This window comes from Centropristis striata, chromosome 9, assembly GCF_030273125.1.
Source record: "Centropristis striata isolate RG_2023a ecotype Rhode Island chromosome 9, C.striata_1.0, whole genome shotgun sequence".
Lineage (NCBI taxonomy): Eukaryota > Metazoa > Chordata > Actinopteri > Perciformes > Serranidae > Centropristis > Centropristis striata.
The window spans coordinates 2,740,141-2,761,750 of NC_081525.1; the positions used below are offsets into that span (position 1 = coordinate 2,740,141).

Consider the following 21,610-nt stretch of genomic DNA (forward strand, 5'->3'; position numbering starts at 1 on the left):
GTTAAAGGTGGAGTGCAACACACACACACACAGTGAGAAGAAGCATACTGAAACTATTAAGACACTCCCTGCTTCTGCATTCTCCTGGACCTGTGTGTGTGTGTGTGTGTGTGTGTGTGTGTGTGTGTGTGTGTGTGTGTGTGTGTGTGTGTGTGTGTGTGTGTGTGTGTGTGTGTGTGTGTGTGTGTGTGTGTGTGTGTGTGTGTGTGTGTGTGTGTGTGTGTGTGTGTGTGTGTGTGTGTGTGTGTGTGTGTGTGTGTGTGTCCTGTGAAGCGTGGTACAGTATGATAATTGAATTTTGATGAAAGCCACATGGCTGCTAACACAAAGACACACACACACTTGCACTTACTGTGTGTGTGTGTGTGTCTTTGTGTGTGTGTGTGTGATGATTAAAAAGTGTTGCTGCTGAAGTAAAAACAGTTTTTCTTTTCGTCTTGTTAACGTCAGAACGAGGAAACGACCTCAGATGTTTGTTGTGGTTCAGTTTGTATCGTGAGCGGTTAATAATCAAAGAAGAGAAGAAGTTGTGTTTATATTTCCTGGATCAGATCTCAGATCACTCTTTTCTTTAATAAATGTACTTAATTATATTCCATTATTGTTCTGGAACCAAAGAGATGTGACGTGTAAACAACAGCGTCGCTGCAAAAATCTGAATGAATCCACCTGCAGACCACCAACTGTCTGTTACAGTGTGTGTGTGTGTGTGTGTGTGTGTGTGTGTGTGTTCTTGTACTTCCTACATAACTGAATTTGAAAACAAAAATTCACAACGAAATTGAAACTAAAACGAATGAAAAATTCATTATTCCAATGAGGGTCCTCACAAAGATAGCAGTACAAGTGTGTGTGTGTGTGTGTGTGTGTGTGTGTTCTTGTACTTCCTACATAGTGAGGACCGGATCACGTTTTTAACCAACAGAGTGAGGACATTTTTGCAAAGTGAGGACATTTCGGCCGGTCCTCACTTCTTTAAAGGCTTTTTGAGAGTTCAGACTTTATTTTAGGGCCAAAGTTAATATTAGGTTTATGTTAGGGTTAGGGTTGGGCATTTAGTGGTGATGAAGGTTGGGTTAGGGTAAGGAGCTAGGGAATTCACTATTCCAATGAGGGTCCTCACAAAGATAGAAGTACAAGAATGTGTGTGTGTCTATGACTGTGTGTGTGTGTGTTGTACTTCCTTCAATAACTGAATTTGAACAAAAATTCATAACGAAATTGAAATTAAAACTAAAACGAATGAAAAATTCACTATTCCAATGAGGGTCCTCACAAAGACAGAAGTACAAGAATGTGTGTGTGTTCTTGTACTTAGTGAGGACCAGAACACGTTTTTAACCAACAAATTCTTCTATTCTAGTTTTCATTATTTCGTTCTGAAGCTTCCTGATGAATTATTATATTTAAAAAGTACAAATAAGAAACATCTAAAATAACCAAAAAGGTGTTCCAACAGCTACTGAATGATCCAGACGCTCTTAATAATATAATAACATTTAATAATCAGTCAAATGTGGATTTATACCAAAAGAAACTTTATTTACAAACTGTTTTCATGGAAAAACATCATAACTTAAAGACAAAACAGCAGCAAAGCCTCAATATATATTACAGCAAAATCATACGAGGAATAAAAACCAGTAGAGTGAGCAGCTGGACAGATGTGAGGATGTAAGGTGAGCTGGAAACATCTGGATCTTCCTGTCAGGAGAAACAGTTTGACAGAGAGGAAACATGCTGAAGGAGCTTTAATGTCTTCTGATCGTCACCCTTCTATTCATGGCACTTTTATTCTGAAACATTTCCAAACTTTAGTGAATCTCTGCAGAGTTCTGTGTGTTCACCTGAAATCAGACAGAAGAAACATCTGGATTTAATGTTTCATATTGTTTCTTTTTATCAACACGTTTGTAGTTTTGTTTTTTTGTGAAACATGAAGAAGAAACAGAGAATAAGTTAATGTCAGTATCACAGAAATCAGATTAAAGAGCTGCTGAGGTTTCAGGGGAAATAAATATTTGTAATCATGTTTCAGAATGAACAGAACTTAAACACAACAAAAGATTATATTAATAGTTTATTAAATGCTTAAAAGATGATCAAAAAAATAAAATAAGTTCAGTTTAAGTGGCAGTCTGACTCTGTAAAGGCAGATTTTCACTGCAGTGTTACTGTATAATAGATAATACCATATTATCTGATTATTAATAACATTAATGAGTATTAATGTCTAGCACATGGGTCTCAAACTGGCGGCCCGTGGGCCAATTGTGGCCCTTGTGACGATATTTTGTGGCCCCCACCTTGATATGAAAGTTTAATGTGAGTTTATATGAATGGCACTTTACTGTGTTGTGTGTGGGAGGTCCCTTTAATTACTGTTTTTGGTAATTTTGTGTCCTTTTTAAGTAATTTTGTGTCTTTTTTTGGTCATTTTGTGTCTTTTTAAAAATAATTTTGTCTTTTTTTTTTTAGTAATTTTGTTTCTTTTTGTGTCTCTTTTTTTTTTTTTAGTAATTTTGTTTCTTTTTTGTCTTTTTTTGGTCATTTTGTTTCTTTTTTAAGCAATTTAGTTTTTTTCTGTCTTTTTGGGGGTCATTTTGTGTCTTTTTAAAAAAATGATTTTGATACTGCCTCCACTCTCTGGTTGTTTCTATGAATTTTGAAATATAATTAATTCCAGAGAAACTTTCCTCATGTTGACTGACTCTGATATTTAACCGTCCGTCCCACGAGAGGAGAGAGAGAGAGAGAGTGTGTGTGTGTGTGTGTGTGTGTGTGTGTGTAACCTTGAACTGTGAAGTTCAACTTTTCAACTGCAGATTGTTGTTTTTCTACATTTGATTCACTTCTGACACATTTTGAGGCCGTTTTCTTGTCCTGGGTTTTATGTTTCACCGCTGCAGCTCCTTTTTTATCTGTTTTCAGTCTGAACATGTTTCAGCACTGATATAGTTTAAATGACATGAAGCTACAGGAGCTGGGCTGTTAAATCTCTGGAGAACATCACAACTAACTGAATAACTTTCGTCAGATCCAACAGTTGTAGTTTGTCTCAGTGGATTTCTTGAATAAGTTTTGTCTATAATACTTTTGGTGTAGTTTGTTTATTATCCGCTCTACGTTTTATATCCATTTTTAGACAGATATGGAAATAATAATAATCTTGAATTATGTGAAATTGCTTATTTGTAATTAAAAAAAATCTTTGAGACAATTTCAGACCACTTCTCCCACTCTGAGCCATGATGTCACACACTCTGACACATTATAATCTCAGAATTTCTCCAAAAAATCATGGTCATTGATAAAAAACTATATGACCTATCGAAACGTGGATTAATACACCGATACACAAGACTTGTGTCTACTGTTTAAAGTTTAAATGGAGTCTCTGGGTGAAATTATGCCGGAGAAGTAGACGTTTAAAAATCTCAAATTATTGTTCTTTTTCGCTCATTTTTTTTCAGCCGTCCCATTCAGTTTTGTCTAGAATACTTTTGGTGTAGTTTGTTTATTATCTGCTCTACGTTTTCTGTACTTTTGTAGACAGATATGGAAATAATAATAATCTTGAATGATGTGAAATTGCTTATTTGTAATTTAAAAACTCAACATTTTCTTGTGGGAGGAGCCCAAAACATGAGCTCCATACGTCCTCCTCAGACCTCAGCAGACTTTGGGAAAAAACTGAATCATAATTCAGAGATTTATGTCTAAAACTGAAACACAACAACAAACAGAGGGACAACTCACGTGTGGTTCACAGGGACAGGTGAGGCTTCCTGTAGGTCTCGTTGGTGATGGACAGACGAGTCAGACGGGCGCCGTAATAATCCACGATGTAGTTTGATCCGTCAGCTGGACCCACGATCTAAAGAGACACCAGACAGGTGAGGGTTAGATAAAAACAAGAGACAGGTGAGGTTTATACACAGGTGAACTTACAGAGAGGAGGAACCTGAAGACAGGACTGAATGTTTGTTTGTGCACAGATCTGACTTCCTGTTTTAATGTTTTATTATCATCTAAATCATCTTTGCATGAAATGTTGCAACACAAACACAAACCAGTAACGCCACAATAAGGCTGGGTGATATGGTCCTAAAATATTTCAGGGTGTTTTTGCAATAACGATATTCTTGATTGAAAATCAATCATGAATCTAGAATGTAGTGTAAAGAGGGCAGTCTGTGACCTAGAGGTTAGAAATCTCATTAAAAAAATATACCGGTATAATAGTGAAGGATACGATATGTTTGGTTTCACTCCATGATATTAAAATTCCTGATTCTCTTTGCTACGGTAGTGAAAAGAAGGATTATTGTTAAAATAGAGACTTTTAACTTTGAGTGTCCTGACTGAGATGCTGTTTGCAGCCGTCAGGTCTCTCTACGTCAGGGGTCTCAAACTCAAATTACCTGGGGCCCGCTGGAGGCAGTATCAAAATGACAGAAAAAAAGACACAAAATGACTGAAAAAAACCCACTAAATTACTTAAAAAATACACAAAATTATTTAAAAAAAAGACACAAAATTACCAAAAAAAATAGACATAAAATTACCAAAAAAAGACACTTCTTGATAATAACCAAAATCATTATGAATAAACCATATTAAATGTCTAGATATCAGCTCTTAAATTAAACTCTTATCAGCTATTTTTGTTCTTATCATTATATTTGTCCAAACAAATGAACCTTTAGTTGAACCAGACATTAAAATGAACAAGAAACTGAAGAAAACGGCTGCTCTAATCATTGTTTCCATGACTGTATGTGCTGAGCTTGATTTTTAAAGTAACTTGACTTTGAGTCACGCTCATTCTATCAAACTCCTGCATCAACTTTATCCATTAACTCTGGTTTAAAAAGAGCTGAAGGTGGTTTGGGTTTATTTTATGTTAAATAATGCTGCAGGACGTTCCAGATTAAATGAACTCCTGTTGACTCTCCACTCAGTGGAACATGTGACAGGTTGCATCAGCGAGTGGTCCGTCCCCCTCAGACCCCCTCAGACCCCCTCGGACCCCCGGTGATGGATCTGCAGCCTCTATTATCTAAAACGTTTGAGGAGGAAGGAGCGATGGGAGCTTCACCTCCTGCCTCCTCCTCCATCCGTCTGTCTCCGTCCATTAGGACAACCAGCATCATTCATCCTGCAGACGGGTGGAGGAAAATAATAATCACAAGGCCCACGCCTCTTTATTCATCACTTCATTTATTTATTCAGCCGCCGCCCCCCTGCTGCCCCCCCACCCCCCTGCTGCCCCCCCACCAGCCAGTTAGCTGCTAAAACATGAAGCTGATAGAAATGGATCCTCCAAGAAACCAGCAGCTTCATCACAGGTGTCACTCCAAGAGGACATGAAACAAGAACGTGTGTGTGTGTGTGTGTGTGTGTTCTGTGATCAGTTTCAACAAACAGTCCAGAAGCTCTTTCTTCCTGTTCTCCATCTTTAACCCTCTCAACCCCAACAAGACGATTCAGAACGTTATTTTTACTCCTTTTTTTTCTTTTCTTTGTTTTACATTTTCCTCTCTGTCTCCTTGTATTTAACTACAATATTTAAAATCTCTATAAATCTCTAAGTCCTGCAGCTCTGTGGAATCAGTACAATCATGGCTAGAAGTGAGAACAACTCCGACATGTTTTTGTGCAGAATAACACTGTCAGAATGACAGAAATCAGAAAAAGAAAGAAAGAAAGAAATGCAACTTGGAAAATTAAAAAAAACATGTAGCTTTTTTGTTTCTTTTAAAATAAAACATGCTTTTCAAACCAATTCAAACCTCAATTATGTCTTAAACAAGCAAAAATTCCAACCGTTCTCTGGTGTCAGATTCTTCAGTTTCCATCCATAAATTAAATCTGTTAATTGCTAAATTAAATAATATAATATGTATTAAATGCTGCCCAACAATATAAGTGACACTATTTCACTAAAACACCAGTTTAAAGCTCATCAGATGAAATATTTCTTCTGGAAGAAACGTGAGAAATCTGATATACAAAGACCTGAATATCTGTTTTTCAACCAGAACCTGACCATTACCAGACCAGTACCAGACCAGTACCAGACCAGTACCAGACCAGTACCAGACCAGGATCAGACCAGGATCAGACCAGGATCAGACCAGGATCAGACCAGTATCAGACCAGTACCAGACCAGTACCAGACCAGTTTCAGACCAGGATCAGACCAGTTTCAGACCAGGATCAGACCAGTATCAGACCAGGATCAGACCAGTATCAGACCAGTACCAGACCAGTCTCAGACCAGTACCAGACCGGGTCCTGGTGGTTTGGGACTGACCTGCATGGCGATCAGGATGAAGTCGATCAGAGTTCCGATTCCACAGAAACCAACGGTGCAAAACTTCAACAGTCCTGAAACACAAAGTGAGTCCATATTATTATATAACAGTCAGTTTGATCAGGAAGGAAAATATTCATCATTCTATCTAATTTAGTCACATTTTAATATCCAGATTTTATTCCATGAAAAATCCTAATTTTATTCCATAAAATATCCAGATTTTATTCCATAAAATATCCAGATTTTATTCCATGAAATATACTGATTTTATCCCATGCAATATCATGATATTATTCCATATAATCCAGATTGTATTCCATTAAATATTCTGATTTTACTCCATAAAAGATTCTTATTTTATTCAATAAAATATCCTGATTTTATTACATAAAATATCCTAATTTTACTCTATGAAATATCCTGAATTTATTCAATAATATCCTGAATTTATTCCATGAAATATACTGATTATATTCCATGAAATATTCAGATTTTTATTCAATGAACTTTTAAGATATTTATTCCATAAAATATCCTATTTTATTCTGTGAAAAATCCTAATTTTTATTCCACTACATACCATGATTTAATTCCACTAAATATCCTTTTTTAATAGAATAAAATATCCTGAATTTATTCCATAAAATATCCAGATGTTATTCGTGCTCCTCGGAGGATGAACCCTGCAGACTTTAATGACCTCAGCAGCCTGCAGGAGGCGCTAACAGCCCCGTTAAATCATTTTATCTCCTTATAATCTGCTGTTTGTTTGTTTGTTTCGAGCTTCTTTCACAAAAACACGGCTGTAAAATTAATATTCCAGAAAAATATAAATCTGGCTGTGCCGACGCCGACCTGTGCCAGATCAGACCAGGTGTTTGTAGAGCAGCTGACACACACACACACACACACACACACACACACACTCAGCCTTTGTGCGGCTGCAGGTGTCTCATTAAAAGAAGGACTCAGCGTGCTGATAATAACTCGTCCTTGTTGTGGTAATCATAACTGTTATTCTTTGGCTTATTATGCTCTGTTGTGTGTAGATCAGCCACAAACAAAGACTCATTCAATTCAATTTGAATTCATGCGGCGAGGAAAAAAACCACCAATGTAGAAACATCGACAAACTAAACGAGAACGAACAGAGAACAGTGAGCTGCAGCTCCTCTAACGGCCACTAGGAGGCTCCTCAAGAGTCTGACTGCTGAAAATATAGAAGAAAACATCAAACTTCTTCGTATAAAATCTCAATAATCAGGATAAAAACAATCAGGACTCATGATGGTAAAATATGTGGACATGAGAAGGATAATTGTGGTTTTACCGATTGTTGTTCCTGACCCTGAACATGTTTTCACAGCTAACAGGAATTAAACATAATTTCTGCTTTTATTTATTCAGAACAGGTCTATTTTTATTTCATATTCATGTGTGAATATTCTTAAGAATTTTAAATTCACTGATCTTTAACTGAGTGTACTTGCATTATAATTATGTTATAAATATCCTGATTTTATTCCATAAAATATCCTGATTTTACTCCTTGAATTATCCTGGTTTTACTCTATGAAATATCTTTATTTTATGAAATATCTTTATTTTATTCCATGAAATATATTTATTTTATTCCATTAAATAGCCTCATTTTATTCCACAAATTATCCTGATTTTATTCCATAAAATATCCTGATTTTATTCCATGAAATATATTTATTTTATTCCATGAAATATATTTATTTTATTCTATGAAATATATTTATTTTATTCCATGAAATATATTTATTTTATTCCATTAAATAGCCTCATTTTATTCCACAAATTATCCTGATTTTATTCCATAAAATATCCTGATTTTATTCCATGAAGTATCCAGATTTTATTAAATAAAATATCCTGAATTTATTCCATGAAATATCCTGATTTTATTCCATAAAATATCCTGATTTTTATTCCAAATTTTACTGGCTGTCAGGTGCAGACCCTAAACATGTTTTCACAACAGACAGAAAATAAAACATAATTTCTGCTGTCTGCTTTTATCTATTCAGGAGATTTGAATATTTTTTTTCACATTCATGTGTGAATATTCTGAAGAAAAGTTTAAAGTTCTTTGAAAAAGTGAGCTTGCCTTATAATTCTGTTATATTATCCTTATATCAGAAGCATAAATTGGGCTTAAAATTACAATATCATTTATCGAGACAATTTCTAGGACAAAAATATCATCTGACAGAATCAGAATCAGATGCATAGAGATAATATTTCATAGAGAGATTTACCGAGAGCCGGGTATCCGAGGTAGAAGCGGTCGGCTCCCAGCCAGCCGAGGAACAGAGACAACGCCACCGCCACTTTGTAGGAATAACCACTCCTACATACACACACACACACACACACACACACACACACACAATGATCATTATCACAATCAAACATTATATTATTATGTTGCTTTTTTGTCAAAACATTGATAAAATCTTCAGCAATGAAGTCACAAAAAAATCTGATATTTCAACCCTGAAGCCGACAGTTTATCCTGAGTGTGTGTGTGTGTGTGTGTGTGTGTGTGTGTGTGTGTGTGTACTCACACGTTCCTGCAGGGGATGGTTTTGTTGAAGCCCACCTCCGACCCGCTGAAGGTGAACTCCGTCCCGTTAGAGAGCCGACAGCTGATGTTTGGAGCTGGGAGGCACTCCACTACACACACACACACACACACACACACACACACACACACACACAGGACACAGGTGAACGACAGCCATTGATCAGAGAAACAGAATATTTCCATTCACCAGTTTGTTTCCCTGTTTAATCAGTATATTTCCTTTATTTATGGTTCATTCTTTTTCTCTTGTAGTTTGTTTTTTTTACTGTATAAATATCTGTTTTTATAATGTCAGGCATGCAAACTTATTAGATTTTAAACTTCAAAATAATAAAACGTGACAAAGATTGACTATTTTTCAGACAATGTCGCATCACTGGGAAACTTTAGTTGAACAAGATCGCATCATCTTGTTTCTGAGACGAAGTCAGAAGTTTGTAGACATTAATAACAAAATAAATAAACTTTGTCGGTGTAGTTTCCTTCTCTTTTGTTGGCAAACTTCTTATTTTTTAAAAGATTTTTGATTGTGCACTACAGTGATTACAGAACAAGAGAACAAGAGAAGACAAGACCGGTAAAACACATTTAGCCAATAATTATGAGGTTAAAAAAACAAAACGGAGTGGATGAAAACTAATTATGACAAAGAAAAATGAATAAACTGGATCCAAACGCCATAAAAAACAAACCAACTTCTTAACTAACCAACTAACCAACTTCTTACAGGCTCTAATGAGGCTTCCTGCAGAAGTGTCTAATAAAATATAAATAAATATAATATATAATAAATAAAAATCATCACTCACCGAGCGCCGTCATGTCGCGGCAGTTCTCCGGCTCCTGCGTCGCCTCATCGATCTTTGGGTTGTTACACAGATACATGGGGAGAGTGAAGGAGTCCAACCAGCTGATGACTCACTCAATTATTTTGATATTTTCCGTTTGTCTGAATCATTTTTAGCTGATTCTGCTCCAAGAAACAAATTCTTCAAAACTTCACTGACTCTGAAAATGTTTTCTCTGAAACGAGTTGAATTTGTTTATAGAACAGAATCTATAATTTGTAATAAAAATACTTTTAATTTAGTTGTAATGATCGAAGGGCTGTAATATAGTTTAAATGCTTTTTAATAGCTTTCATTTTTAATATTAAACTTTTTATTTGGAATTAAATTTTGTATAAATATTTTTTTCTTCCTTTTTATTATTGTTATTTATTCTGCATTTTTTAAATATATTATAAATAATGTGATGTATTATTAATAATATTGTTAATGTTTGGCTCCGTTTCTCTTTTTTTTTTTTACAAACCAAAAAATTATTAGTTAATAGATTATTATAAATGAGTAGGCAAACAAAATCCTGCTTTTAATACATGAGTAATAATAATGTAATGATATTGTATATAATTGTACGTTTTATTATAGTTATAATACTTTAACAAAATTTTACAGATTTTTTAAAAATTCATTTGTAATGATTGTGTGGTTGTAATATTGTTAAATGTTTAATAGTTTATTTATTTCGTACTATTTATGTGAAATAAAATTGTTTAAATATTTTAATTTTTTTCCCCATTTATTATTATTTATATTTATTCTGCATTTTTGATATATTATCAATAATGTGATGTATTATTTATAATATTTTTGAAGTTTAGCTCCATTTCTCACTATTTTTTTTTTACAAACAAAAAAATATTATTAGTTAATAGATGATTATAAATGAGTTAGTAAACAAAATCCTGCTTTTTGTATAATAATAATAATAATGTAATGATATCGTATATAATTGTACATTTTGTTATAGTTTTAAACCTTTAATTTCATTTAAGTGATCACATTTTTGAATACACTAGTTTTACTATAACAGGGTAATTTTAAATTTGTTTATTATTACTTATACTGCAGTAACTCTATAATAATAACAATAATAATAATAATAATAATAATATTTAACTCTAATATTGTTGTTTTCCTGCAGGTTAAAAACGTATTACTTCTAGCTGTTTCCTGTCTTTAAATCAGGTAATTATTCTAAAATGAAACAGTCCATAATAAACTACAGTAACAGTATTTAATATCTCAGTATTAATATTTATATAAATCTGATATTTTGACTGTTTACATCAACATTAAATGTTGCTAAGCTAACTGCGGCTAACTAGCTTAGCGTTAGCCGCCACTTTAACGTCTGTCAGAATGTCCCGTTAAATCAGAGCGTCCCGCTAACAGACGGCCGTTAAAGGATACTGTCCGAGCTGCAGAGTGTCGCAGGAGTCGAGCTGCTCCGACAGAACGAGCTGCAGCGGAGAGTAAACACAAGAAAACAACAAACTCCACAACATCCCGGAGCGTAAACACAACAACAGTCTGCGGCACGACGCCATGTTGGAGCCTGTCACGTGACACGACGGGGCTTTCACGGCCCACAGAGGAATGGGAATTCAGAGATTTACATTTATTTTCTCATTTATTAGCATCTATTATTAATACTTTATGTATTTTACTTATTTTTGAAGACATGTGAACAGTTTTGTGTCTACAAAAAAATAAAAAAAATAAAACAAATATGAAAGTGTGACCGTTTGGTCTTCACCATAAAATGTAATTCTAATAAATATGGTAAATATTATGTGTAATTTTAGATGACGTGATATCTGAAATATCTGAAATTCTTTTTATATTTTATAGATGACACCATTTTCTTAGACTTTGCTTTTTACTGTAAAAAAAAAGTTGTATTTGGTTGCTTTGATTATATAGAAAACATGTATTGAACTAATTATATTTGCACCAAATTCTACATTCAGAAATGTAAATTTACAAACATTTAAATGGAAATTTTCTGTGTTAATGAAAGAAATTGAGCAAAATGAATCATTACATTTTTAAGTTAATTCGCAACAATTTTATTTCTACTTTATAACTTTACGATACATTTGTTTTGTCTCTGTTCTATTCATAATTACTCTAATTTAAAAATTTCTGCAGTTTCCAAGTACTTGTAGTTTTCTTGCATTCCCATTTTATGGTATAGAAAAAGTACATAATATATTATGCATTATTTTATATTTAATTTAATTTATTTTGTTTTTACAGAAAGTAGTACATGTATATATGAAAATAATATACAATTTATATATACATATACATCATGGTTGTGGTTTATTTTAAATGTTTTTATTTGTCAAAAGATAGATGTTTTATTAATTAATTATTCATTTATTTGAGAGTATTTTTAAATTACTGCAGTTTTCCTATTTATGGTACAGAAAAAGTACATAATATGTATTGTTTTATATTTAATTTAATTTAATTTATTTTGTTTTGTTTTTACATAAAGTAGTATAGGTTTATATGAAAATAATATATAATTTTATATATATATATTTATATACTATTTTTTTTCCTGGTTGTGATTTATTTTAAATATTTTTCATTGTCAAAAAATATATATGTTTTAGTAATGTATTAATTTATTTAAGAGTATTTTAATGTTGTAGTTTTTAAATGTGGAAACATTTTTAAACCCTTTGTGTACTACTGGAAATATTAGTATTAGTATTATTTTCATATATACATACTTTTTTTCTGTAAAAACAAAAAAGATTCATATTTTTTTAATATTAGGGCTGCAACTAACCATTATTTTCATTATCGATGAATCTTTCCATTATTTAAACAATTAATCGATTAGTTATTTGGTCAATAAAATGTATAAAAACCACAAGATGACGTCCTCAAATCTCTTGTTTTGTCCACAAACCAAAGAGATATTCAGTTTATTGTCATAAAGATAATAATAAAATATATATATATATATATATATATATATATATATAAATTCACATTGAAGAAGCTGAAATCTGAGAATTTGGACTTATTGTCTTTAAAACCAACTAAAAAACAATTATTCGATTATCAAAATAGTTGACAATTAATTTAATAATCGATTTTTGTTTGATTAATCGAATAATTGTTGCCGCTCTACTATATATTATATACTTTTTCTATACCAAAAAATGGGAATACAAGCACATTAAAAGTGCCTCAAAACTGCAGTAAATAATAATACTTGAGTAAAAATACTCAGTAACTTTAATCCAGAGGAGGAACACAAATAGTTTTTTTCTGCAAATCACTAAACTTTCACTAGCAGCCTTTTTTTCCCGACAGCACTCGAACGCAGCATTAAAGTGACACTGGTGCCAGACTGGATCCAGTTCATGTGAGTTTCTGCACCAGTTTAAAACCTGTTTTTTCACCTGTTTATTGTCTGTTTTATCTTCTCTGGCTGTCCGCTTTATTTTCTGACTGTTTATCGGCTTTAAATATTACGAAACGGTGTTTTTCTGACGCAGTTTAATGAGCTAACAGAGAAGCTAAAGGTTAGCCTGCTGCTAGCCGCTGTGAAGCTGATGGAGGAGAAGTTGATTTAATGTTGATTTAATGTCGTTTTAATGTCGTTTTAGATCCATTAAAACTCATAAAAACACGGATGAGTTCAGTTCAACCCTGCTGCTGATTTATTAAAGTGTTTTTAAAGAAGTTTGAGCAGGTTTAGGAGCTTTTTTCTTCTGTTTTCTTTGAAAGTTTGATGCACCTGTTGCGGCTTGTACCTGCTGGAAACAGATTTAACCGATTTATGAGCTTAAAATTAGGATAAAAGTGGTTTATTCATATAGTTTGAAGCCGACTAGATGTATTTTTTGATTAGTTTCCACATATGGTGTCACCTCCCTCCCTGTTGTGCTGTTTGAGTTTCGCTTCCTGGTTCCTCAGGTGAGTTTACAGGTGTGAGCGCAGATTTCAGGCTGAAGTGAGACTCTGGTTTCTGTTTTTTCAGGTTTTTTTTAGTTTCTGTGTCTTGTTGAGGTTGTGGAATGTGTTCGGTGTGTTTTCCCTCCTGGTGGAGCTGATAAAGGAGCTTCAGCTCTCATCTCACTGTGTCAACAAGCCCTGATAATAAATGCTGAGTTGACAGTTTGATAACGAGGCTTTTTTTCTCACCTGAGACGGACACCTGAACGCAGCACGGAGGAGGTTAAAAACATATTTCAGCTAATAAATATCACATTAAAACTTATTCAGACACTTCCATTAAGATAATTTTGTTATTAAAAAAATTCTAAAAAATATTTTGTTGAGATATGTATAAAATGAATCATCATATTAAATGTGTGGTTGTTTGCAAAAATGTCCATAGTAAGGTTTTCAAAAAACTTTTCTTTTGTTCACATCTCATAGCGATTTTTAAAAATGATTTACTAAATTTTAATTTAAAAAATATTTTGATCATTGATCTTGATTTTTAAAATTCCATTTTCTAAAAAATCTCTGGCCACAATAATGTGAATATTGGATAAAAGGTTCAAAAAAAAGTTTTATTTCGTTGACATATTAGAGCAATTTTTAAAAATTATTTACACATTCTTTTAGAGTTAATTTTAAAAATATTTTGATCACATAATTCTGTGTGCATCCCTAATTTATTTTCTAAAAATTTCATTATTACAAATTTTCTAAAATCTTCTGTTTAAAAGGAATTATCTTATTAAATGTGTGCTAATTTGCATAAATGGCCACAATATTGGATAAAAGCTTTAAAAATCTTGATTTATCTTATTGACATATTTAGTAGTTTTATAGTTTGTTTGTTTTTAAATATTTTGATCACAAAATTCTGTGTGTATCCCTAAAATTTTTCCTTTTTTGTTTTTATTTAAATGGCCACAATAATGTGAACATTGGATAAAAGCTTCAAAAAATGTTTTCTTTTGTGGACATATTAGAGCGATTTTAAAAAATGATTTACTACAAATTTTAGAGTTAATTTAAAAGATATTTTGATTGTTTGTAAACAGCCATTAAAAAATATCATTTTTTGCCATTTTTAGGAATAAAATTAGGGAAGTACGATACATATTAGTACTGCTTATTTATTGGCAGATAATGGGAAATTAAATTTATTATGCAATATTATGAAATTCAAATGATACACCTATTCATTATTGGCCAATAACACAAAGCCAAATCACTTTAATTTACTTATCAGTGTAATATGTAAAAGTTTCACATTAAAATGTTGGTTATTGTACACATGGTAAAACAGATGCTTGATAGTTGAATTGAGAATAAATCCTCCTTGTAGCTGATGTTTACTAAGAATAAACAGAAATTAAAAGTGTTTAATTTTTAACTGGAGTCTGGTTTAGTCAGGAGACTTTTGCTGCTTGGAGCTATTTTTTTCTGATGTGCATAACAAATTAATCATGCTACGATTTTAAATGGAGTCTGGTTTAGTCAGAAGACTGAAAGCTGCTTTAGTTTCAGCTGATACACATTTAAAGTGCAATAATCATAAACAGAGTCCAGACAGAAGATTTAACCTGCCAGTTTTAATTATTAACTTATGCACACGGTGAATTAAAACTGATAGATTTATAAATGGAGTCTGGTTTAGTCAGGAGACTGGCTGCTGGTAGTTTTTGTGGTAAATGACTAGTTAGTTAGTGAGAACAAGGTTTGAATCTCTTTTTAAAACACACTTTTATTGGAGGCCCTTTCCTGATTTGACCTGAACTTCACCTTCTCTTGAACTCTCTTTTAATTACACAGAACTATGTCATTCTCTAACATTATGTTTATCTGTTGTCTGTCTGTTTTTAACTTGTCTTTGTAACATGTGTTTTGAAAAGTGCTCTATAAATAAAGATTATTTTATTCATTTATTTATTTTTAAAGTGGAATTTGGAGTAAGACTGTTTGTTTTACTGATTCACATGGTAAATTAGATTTGGTCATTTTGAAACATAGTCTGGTTTAGTCAGGAGACTTTGGTTGTTTTTGTTTAATGATAATAAACAGCATATTAAAGTGCCATTTTTTAAATGTAGTCTGGTGTATTTAGACGTCTTTGTCTGCTGGTAGTTCCTGTTTACTGACACACGTGGTAAATTAAAGTTCTAGATCATGGGTCTCAAACTGGCGGCCCGCGGGCCAATTGAAACCCTCGTGATGATATTTTGTGGCCCCCACCTTGATATGAAAGTTTAATGTGAGTTTTATATGAATGGCACTTTACTGTGTTGTGTGTGGAAGGTCCCTTTAATTACTGTTTTTGGTAATTTTGTGTCTTTTAAAAGAAATAATTTTGTGTCTTTTTTGGTAATATTGTTTCTTTTTTAAGTAATTTAGGTTTTTTTCTGTCATTTTGTGTCTTTTAAATAATTTTGTGTCTTTTTTAAAATAATTTTGTGTATTTTTGTGGTCATTTTGTGTCTTTTTTGGGTCATTTTGTGCCTTTATTTTAAAAAATAATTTTGTGTCTTTTTTGGGTCATTTTGTGCCTTTATTTTAAAAAATAATTTTGTGTCTTTTTTGGTAACGCTGTGTATTTTTTGGTCATTTTGTGTCTTTTGTAATTTAGTGTCTTTTTTTAAGTAATTTAGTGTATTTTTTTGGTCATTTTGTGTCTTTTCTTAAAATAATTTTGTGTCTTTTTTTGGTAATATTGTTTCTTATTTAAGTAATTTAGTTTTTTCTGTCATTTTGTGTCTTTTTTTGGTCATTCTGTGTCTTTTTAAAAATAATTTTGTTTCTTTTTTGGTAACGCTGTGTATTTTTTGGCACAAAATTACCAAAAAAAGTAATTAAAGGGACCTTCCACACACAACACGGTAAAGTGCCATTCATATAAAACTCACATTAAACTTTCATATCAAGGTGGGGGCCACAAAATATCGTCACAAGGGCTGCAACTGGCCCGCGGGCCACAAGTTTGAGACCCATGTTTTTGATGAAAATATATTGAATCTGCAGAAAATGAATACAGTCAAGTCTGTAGCATGTTCGGTTTAGTAACACACGTTATCAGCTGCAGCGGTCTGGAGATACTGTCAAAAAACAAACATTTATTAAAAACAGCTTTATATAAGCCATAAAAATAACAAAATGGAAACTAAAAGAACACTTTTTTTAATAGAAGTCATGTTTTAAAGTATGTTTGATGTTTTGTCTGTGAGTTTTCTGATAAATGTTCCATAAATCCAGTGTAATGTTGGTTCTCCAGAGACGTTCCAGACTCTGTTCTGTCTCTAATTGTTCTCCGTCTGGAATAATTAGTTCCAGTTGTTTCTTCTTTGTTGTTTCTTGTTTGATGTGATGCTACTGTACAGCAACACTTCCTGCACATGTTTCACATTAAAAGCCTCCAGCAGCCAGACAGGAAATAACCCGTTCTGTCCTGCTGGAGATTTAAATGCAGAAAAAAACAAAAACGTTGACTGTTACGTTTTGATCCTGCTGGTCAGAGAGTGAAAAAAATATAATTTACAAGAATTTTCCTGCAAAAAAAACTTGGTAATTTGGTTTAAATGATGTAAAACACATGCAATGTTTGGCACACCTCTGATTAATTTGTTATTTTTAATACATTTCTATACTAAACTAGAGTCCTTTAGCAGTGTCAGCATTAATAAATATTTTTTTAATAGACAAACTCTTAATTTAACATATATGGAGAAAAGTTTGCAATATTAAATACATAATAAATGTTTTTTTTTAATTTCAGCGTTTGTTTTTTTCTTTTTTTTAATCAAAAAAAATAAATTTCTATACTAAACTAGAGAGTCTTTTAGCAGTGTCAGCATTAAAAAATGTGTTTTTTTTAATGCAAACTCTTAATTCAACATATATGGAAAATATTTTCCAATATTAAATACATAATTAATATTTTGCTTTAATTTGAGCGTGTGTTTTTTAAAATCTTTTTCTTTTTTTGTATTTAATTTTTTAAATACATTTCTATACTAAACTAGGATTAAGAAAATACTTTTTTATAGACAAACTCTTAATTCAACATATATGGAGAAGTTTTCAATATTAAATAAATAATAAATATTTTTGCTTTAATTTGAGCGTTTGTTTTTTTCTTTTTTCCTTTTTTAAGTATATTTTCCTTAGAATTAGGGCCAATTTATATTGGGTGTTTTTTAGGAAATATTATTTTATTTTTTATTATTTTATTATTAATTTAATATTATAACATTAAATATTATATAAATATAGCATCATAATATTACATTTAGTATTATATTTAAATCATATTTATTTATTATTATATTATATTATTATTTTGTGTTTTTGTGTGTTCAGATTGATCGAGAGTCGACAGACGGAGATCGACGGGGACGACGATGTTTGAAAATGTCCCGGCAGGTAAAACCTCTCAGCTGCTGCAGGTGAAGTCATGTTTTTATTTATTTTATTTCTAATATAATAAAGACTGGGTGGTGTGTTTGTGGTCAGTGTCGTCGGCGGAGCGTCAGCAGCTTGTGGCAGCTCTGGAGCGTCTGCAGGCCAAACTGGTCCAGAGGGAGGAGTGGACCCACAGCGAGCTGATGGGGAACCTGAGAGAAACCCTGCAGAGTCCTCTGTTCAACCACATCCTCACGCTGCAGCACTCCATCAAACAGCTCCGACACCAGGTACACACACAACACACAAACACACACAACATACAACACACAACACACAATACACACCTGCAGCCTGCAGCTCAGAGACCAGAGCAGAACAGAAAGTATCCAAAAAAACCTCACATTGTCGTGGATTTAAACCCATAAACAAACTCAGAATCAGTCTGAAAAAGTTAAAATTCCAGGTTGCATCTAATGTTTTTCCAACCGTTCTCCAAAAATACATAGTTTATAATAGAAATAAACTATAAAAACAGGCATTATCGTCAAAGTTTGAACTTTCTGACTGTCCTTGAACACATCATCAGTTATAAAAAGTGACCAAAACTTGTGTAAAATGTTGATATTAGTGTCAGAATCTCTTTATTCTCCATGTGTCATTTAAAATAAACCAGATCCTGTTAAAAAGATATTCACTGAGAATCTGTTTACACAGAGCAGAGGGGAGAGGACAGGAGAGGCTGTTTACACAGAGCTGAGAGGAGAGGACAGGAGAGGCTGGGAAATTCAGGAAAATTCAGGACACTTGGGGCAACTTGGAAAATTGTTTATATATAAATTCAATTTTATTCCAATTTTTAAAAAATAATTTACCAGAGAAATTAAACTTTTTTTTCTCATTCTAACTGTGTTTTTCTGCACAAAGACGTGTTTGAGTTGTTCCCACTTCTAGCCATGATTGTGCTGATTCCACAGAGCTGCAGGACTTATAGATTTATAGAGATTTTATAGATTTTATATATTGCAGAGAAACACAAGGACACAGAGAGGAGAATGTAAAAAGAGCAAAAAACTCCCAGAATGGTTCGTTGGGGTTCAGAGGGTTAAGTTGCAGTTTGTTGAACAAACGCTGATTATTTCCAGTTATGAAACGTATATGAGTGAGTATATGACCAGCAGCTGAAATAGATTTATATAGATTTATATGGATTTTATGTAGATTCATATAGATTTTATAAAGATTCAAATAGATTTATATTGATTTTATAAAGATTTAAATATATTTATATGGATTTTATATAGATTTAAATAGATTCGTAGAGATTTTATATATATTTAAATAGATTATATAGATTTATATAGATTTAAATAGATTTATATAGATTTATATAGATTTTACATAGATTTAAATATATTTATGTAGATTTAAATTGATTTACATAGATTTAAATTGATTTATATTGATTTTTCACATGCAGTAAAATAAAAGGACACAGAGAGGAAAAAGGCCTGAAACGGCTCGTTGGGGTTCAGAGAGTTAAGTTGCAGTTTGTTGAACAAACGCTGATTATTTCCAGTTGAGGTTGTTATATATATGTGTGTGTGTGTGTGTGTGTGTGTGTGTGTGTGTGCAAGTGTGTGTCCTCCTGTGCTCACACACTTTAACACATATGAGTATGCAGCTGTGTGTGTGTGTGTGTGTGTGTGTGTGTGTGTGTGTGAAGCTGCAGCTCTCTGCAGAGCGATGAGTGTTTCCTCTCCTCTGTGACATGTTTGGCTCCGCCCACCTGTCGACAGCCAATCAGGCGGCGTTTCCTCCTCCCGCCGCCTCCCGTCCAGAGCTTGGTGACCTGTCGGCGGCGGGGCTGAGCGGGGACATTGAACGCCCCATCTGTATTCAGCTCCAGCTGGTTGTGACGAGGCGCAGCCTTTACAATAAACAATCTGCAGCCAAATTAAGATAATGGCAATAACCGACGCCGGGCTTCATATTCTAAGTGCTGCGAAGGTCAGAGCTGAGTCTATGAAAGCGTTGGGAGGGTATATGAAGCAGGGACTTCTCTCTCTCTTTCTTTATTTATTTCCCCCCCTCCCCCCCTCCGGCTCTCTGCGGATCTATCAAGCTTTAATATCTAGTGTCTTGGTTTGAGTAACGGCCTTGTCGAGGCGGTATTGATGAAATGGCTCTGGATCCTGCTCCGTCAGCCCGGCCTAAATAAGCCGCAGACTGATAAGTTTCCACAATGTGAGTGTAAAGGTCATTAATACATTACCTGTTCGCAGAGAGAGCGCCTGCAGAGGAATCTATTGATTTTCTCTTCCTCCTCTCTCCTCCCCACTTACCCCCCGGCCTCGCACACTCATTTTTTTTAACTCGTGTCTTTCTTTTTTTGTCGACAACGTCCTTGCATATAGAGCGTCTCGCTCTGTCTGTTCGTCTTCATCAGTGTTGCCTCTTTGTTTTTGTCTTTTAATGGTTATTAACCCTCTGGAGTCTCCAAAAGCTCCAAATCCGGACTTGTTGATGACATCCAGATTAGAAAACAAAGCAGCAACATTTAAAATTCTTTATTGAGCATGATAGTGTTTTGAAAGTAAAAAAAAAGATTCAAAATCACAGTTTATGTTGGACTAAAGGACTAAAAAAGACACAAAATGACTAAAAAAAGACACAAAACGACTAAAAAAAAGACACAAAATGACAAAAAAAGACACAAAATGACCAAAAAAGACACAAAATGACCAAAAAAAGACACAAAATGACTAAAAAAAGACACAAAATGACTAAAAAAAGACACAAAATGACTAAAAAAGACACAAAATGACCAAAAAAGACACAAAATGACTAAATAAGACACAAAGTGACTAAAAAAAGACACAAAATGACCAAAAAAAGACACAAAACGACTAAAAAAAGACACAAAATGACAAAAAAAGACACAAAATGACCAAAAAAGACACAAAATGACTAAAAAAGACACAAAATGACTAAAAAAAGACACAAAATGACTAAAAAAGACACAAAATGACCGAAAAAGACACAAAATGACTAAAAAAAAGAAACAAAATAACTAAAAAACACAACAAAAAACACAAAATGACCAAAAAAACCGAAAAAAACCCACAAAATGACTAAAAAAAGAGAAAAAATTACAAAAAAAGACACAAAATTACAAAAAAAAGACACAAAATTACCAAAAGACTCAAAATGCTCAAAAAAAGACACAAAATGACAAAAAAAGACACAAAATGACAAAAAAAGACACAAAATTATTGTATTATTGTTTATTAAAATGTGAGTGTAAAGGTCATTAATACATTACCTGTTCGCAGAGAGAGCGCCTGCAGAGGAATCTATTGATTTTCTCTTCCTCCTCTCTCCTCCCCACTTACCCCCCGGCCTCGCACACTCATTTTTTTTAACTCGTGTCTTTCTTTTTTTGTCGACAACGTCCTTGCATATAGAGCG

The 21,610-nt window shown here is 33.0% G+C and overlaps 2 protein-coding genes across 2 annotated transcripts in view; one reads left to right on the top strand and one right to left on the bottom strand.

Annotated features, from left to right (window-relative positions):
• Nucleotides 1–1,517: 1,517 nt before the first annotated feature.
• Nucleotides 1,518–11,366, bottom strand: tm2d1 (TM2 domain containing 1). Its single transcript, XM_059341443.1, has 7 exons — nt 11,187–11,366; nt 9,746–9,814; nt 8,917–9,025; nt 8,608–8,699; nt 6,320–6,393; nt 3,760–3,877; nt 1,518–1,847 (listed from the first exon to the last, which is right to left on the bottom strand). The coding sequence occupies exons 1-6, from the start codon at nt 11,326–11,328 to the stop codon at nt 3,767–3,769; spliced, it is 597 nt and encodes a 198-aa protein (XP_059197426.1). The 5' UTR covers nt 11,329–11,366; the 3' UTR covers nt 1,518–1,847; nt 3,760–3,766.
• Nucleotides 11,367–13,127: 1,761 nt separating this feature from the next.
• patj (PATJ crumbs cell polarity complex component) overlaps nt 13,128–21,610 on the top strand; it is a 211,853-nt gene continuing 203,370 nt past the window's right edge. The window contains 3 exon segments of the mRNA XM_059341129.1: nt 13,128–13,169; nt 18,098–18,160; nt 18,251–18,429. Of these exon segments, the coding sequence (XP_059197112.1) occupies nt 18,139–18,160; nt 18,251–18,429 (201 nt within the window). The 5' untranslated portion in view covers nt 13,128–13,169; nt 18,098–18,138.

Bases quoted from the DNA above. Each gene is read 5' to 3' on its own strand.
- tm2d1 (XM_059341443.1), bottom strand. From the start codon at position 11,328: ATGGCGTCGTGCCGCAGACTGTTGTTGTGTTTACGCTCCGGGATGTTG. The intron at 9,815-11,186 runs CTTTAACGGCCG...TCCCCATGTATC, and splicing joins TCTGCAGCTCGGACAGTATC to TGTGTAACAACCCAAAGATC. The intron at 9,026-9,745 runs GTGAGTGATGAT...GTGTGTGTGTAG, and splicing joins CCGCGACATGACGGCGCTCG to TGGAGTGCCTCCCAGCTCCA.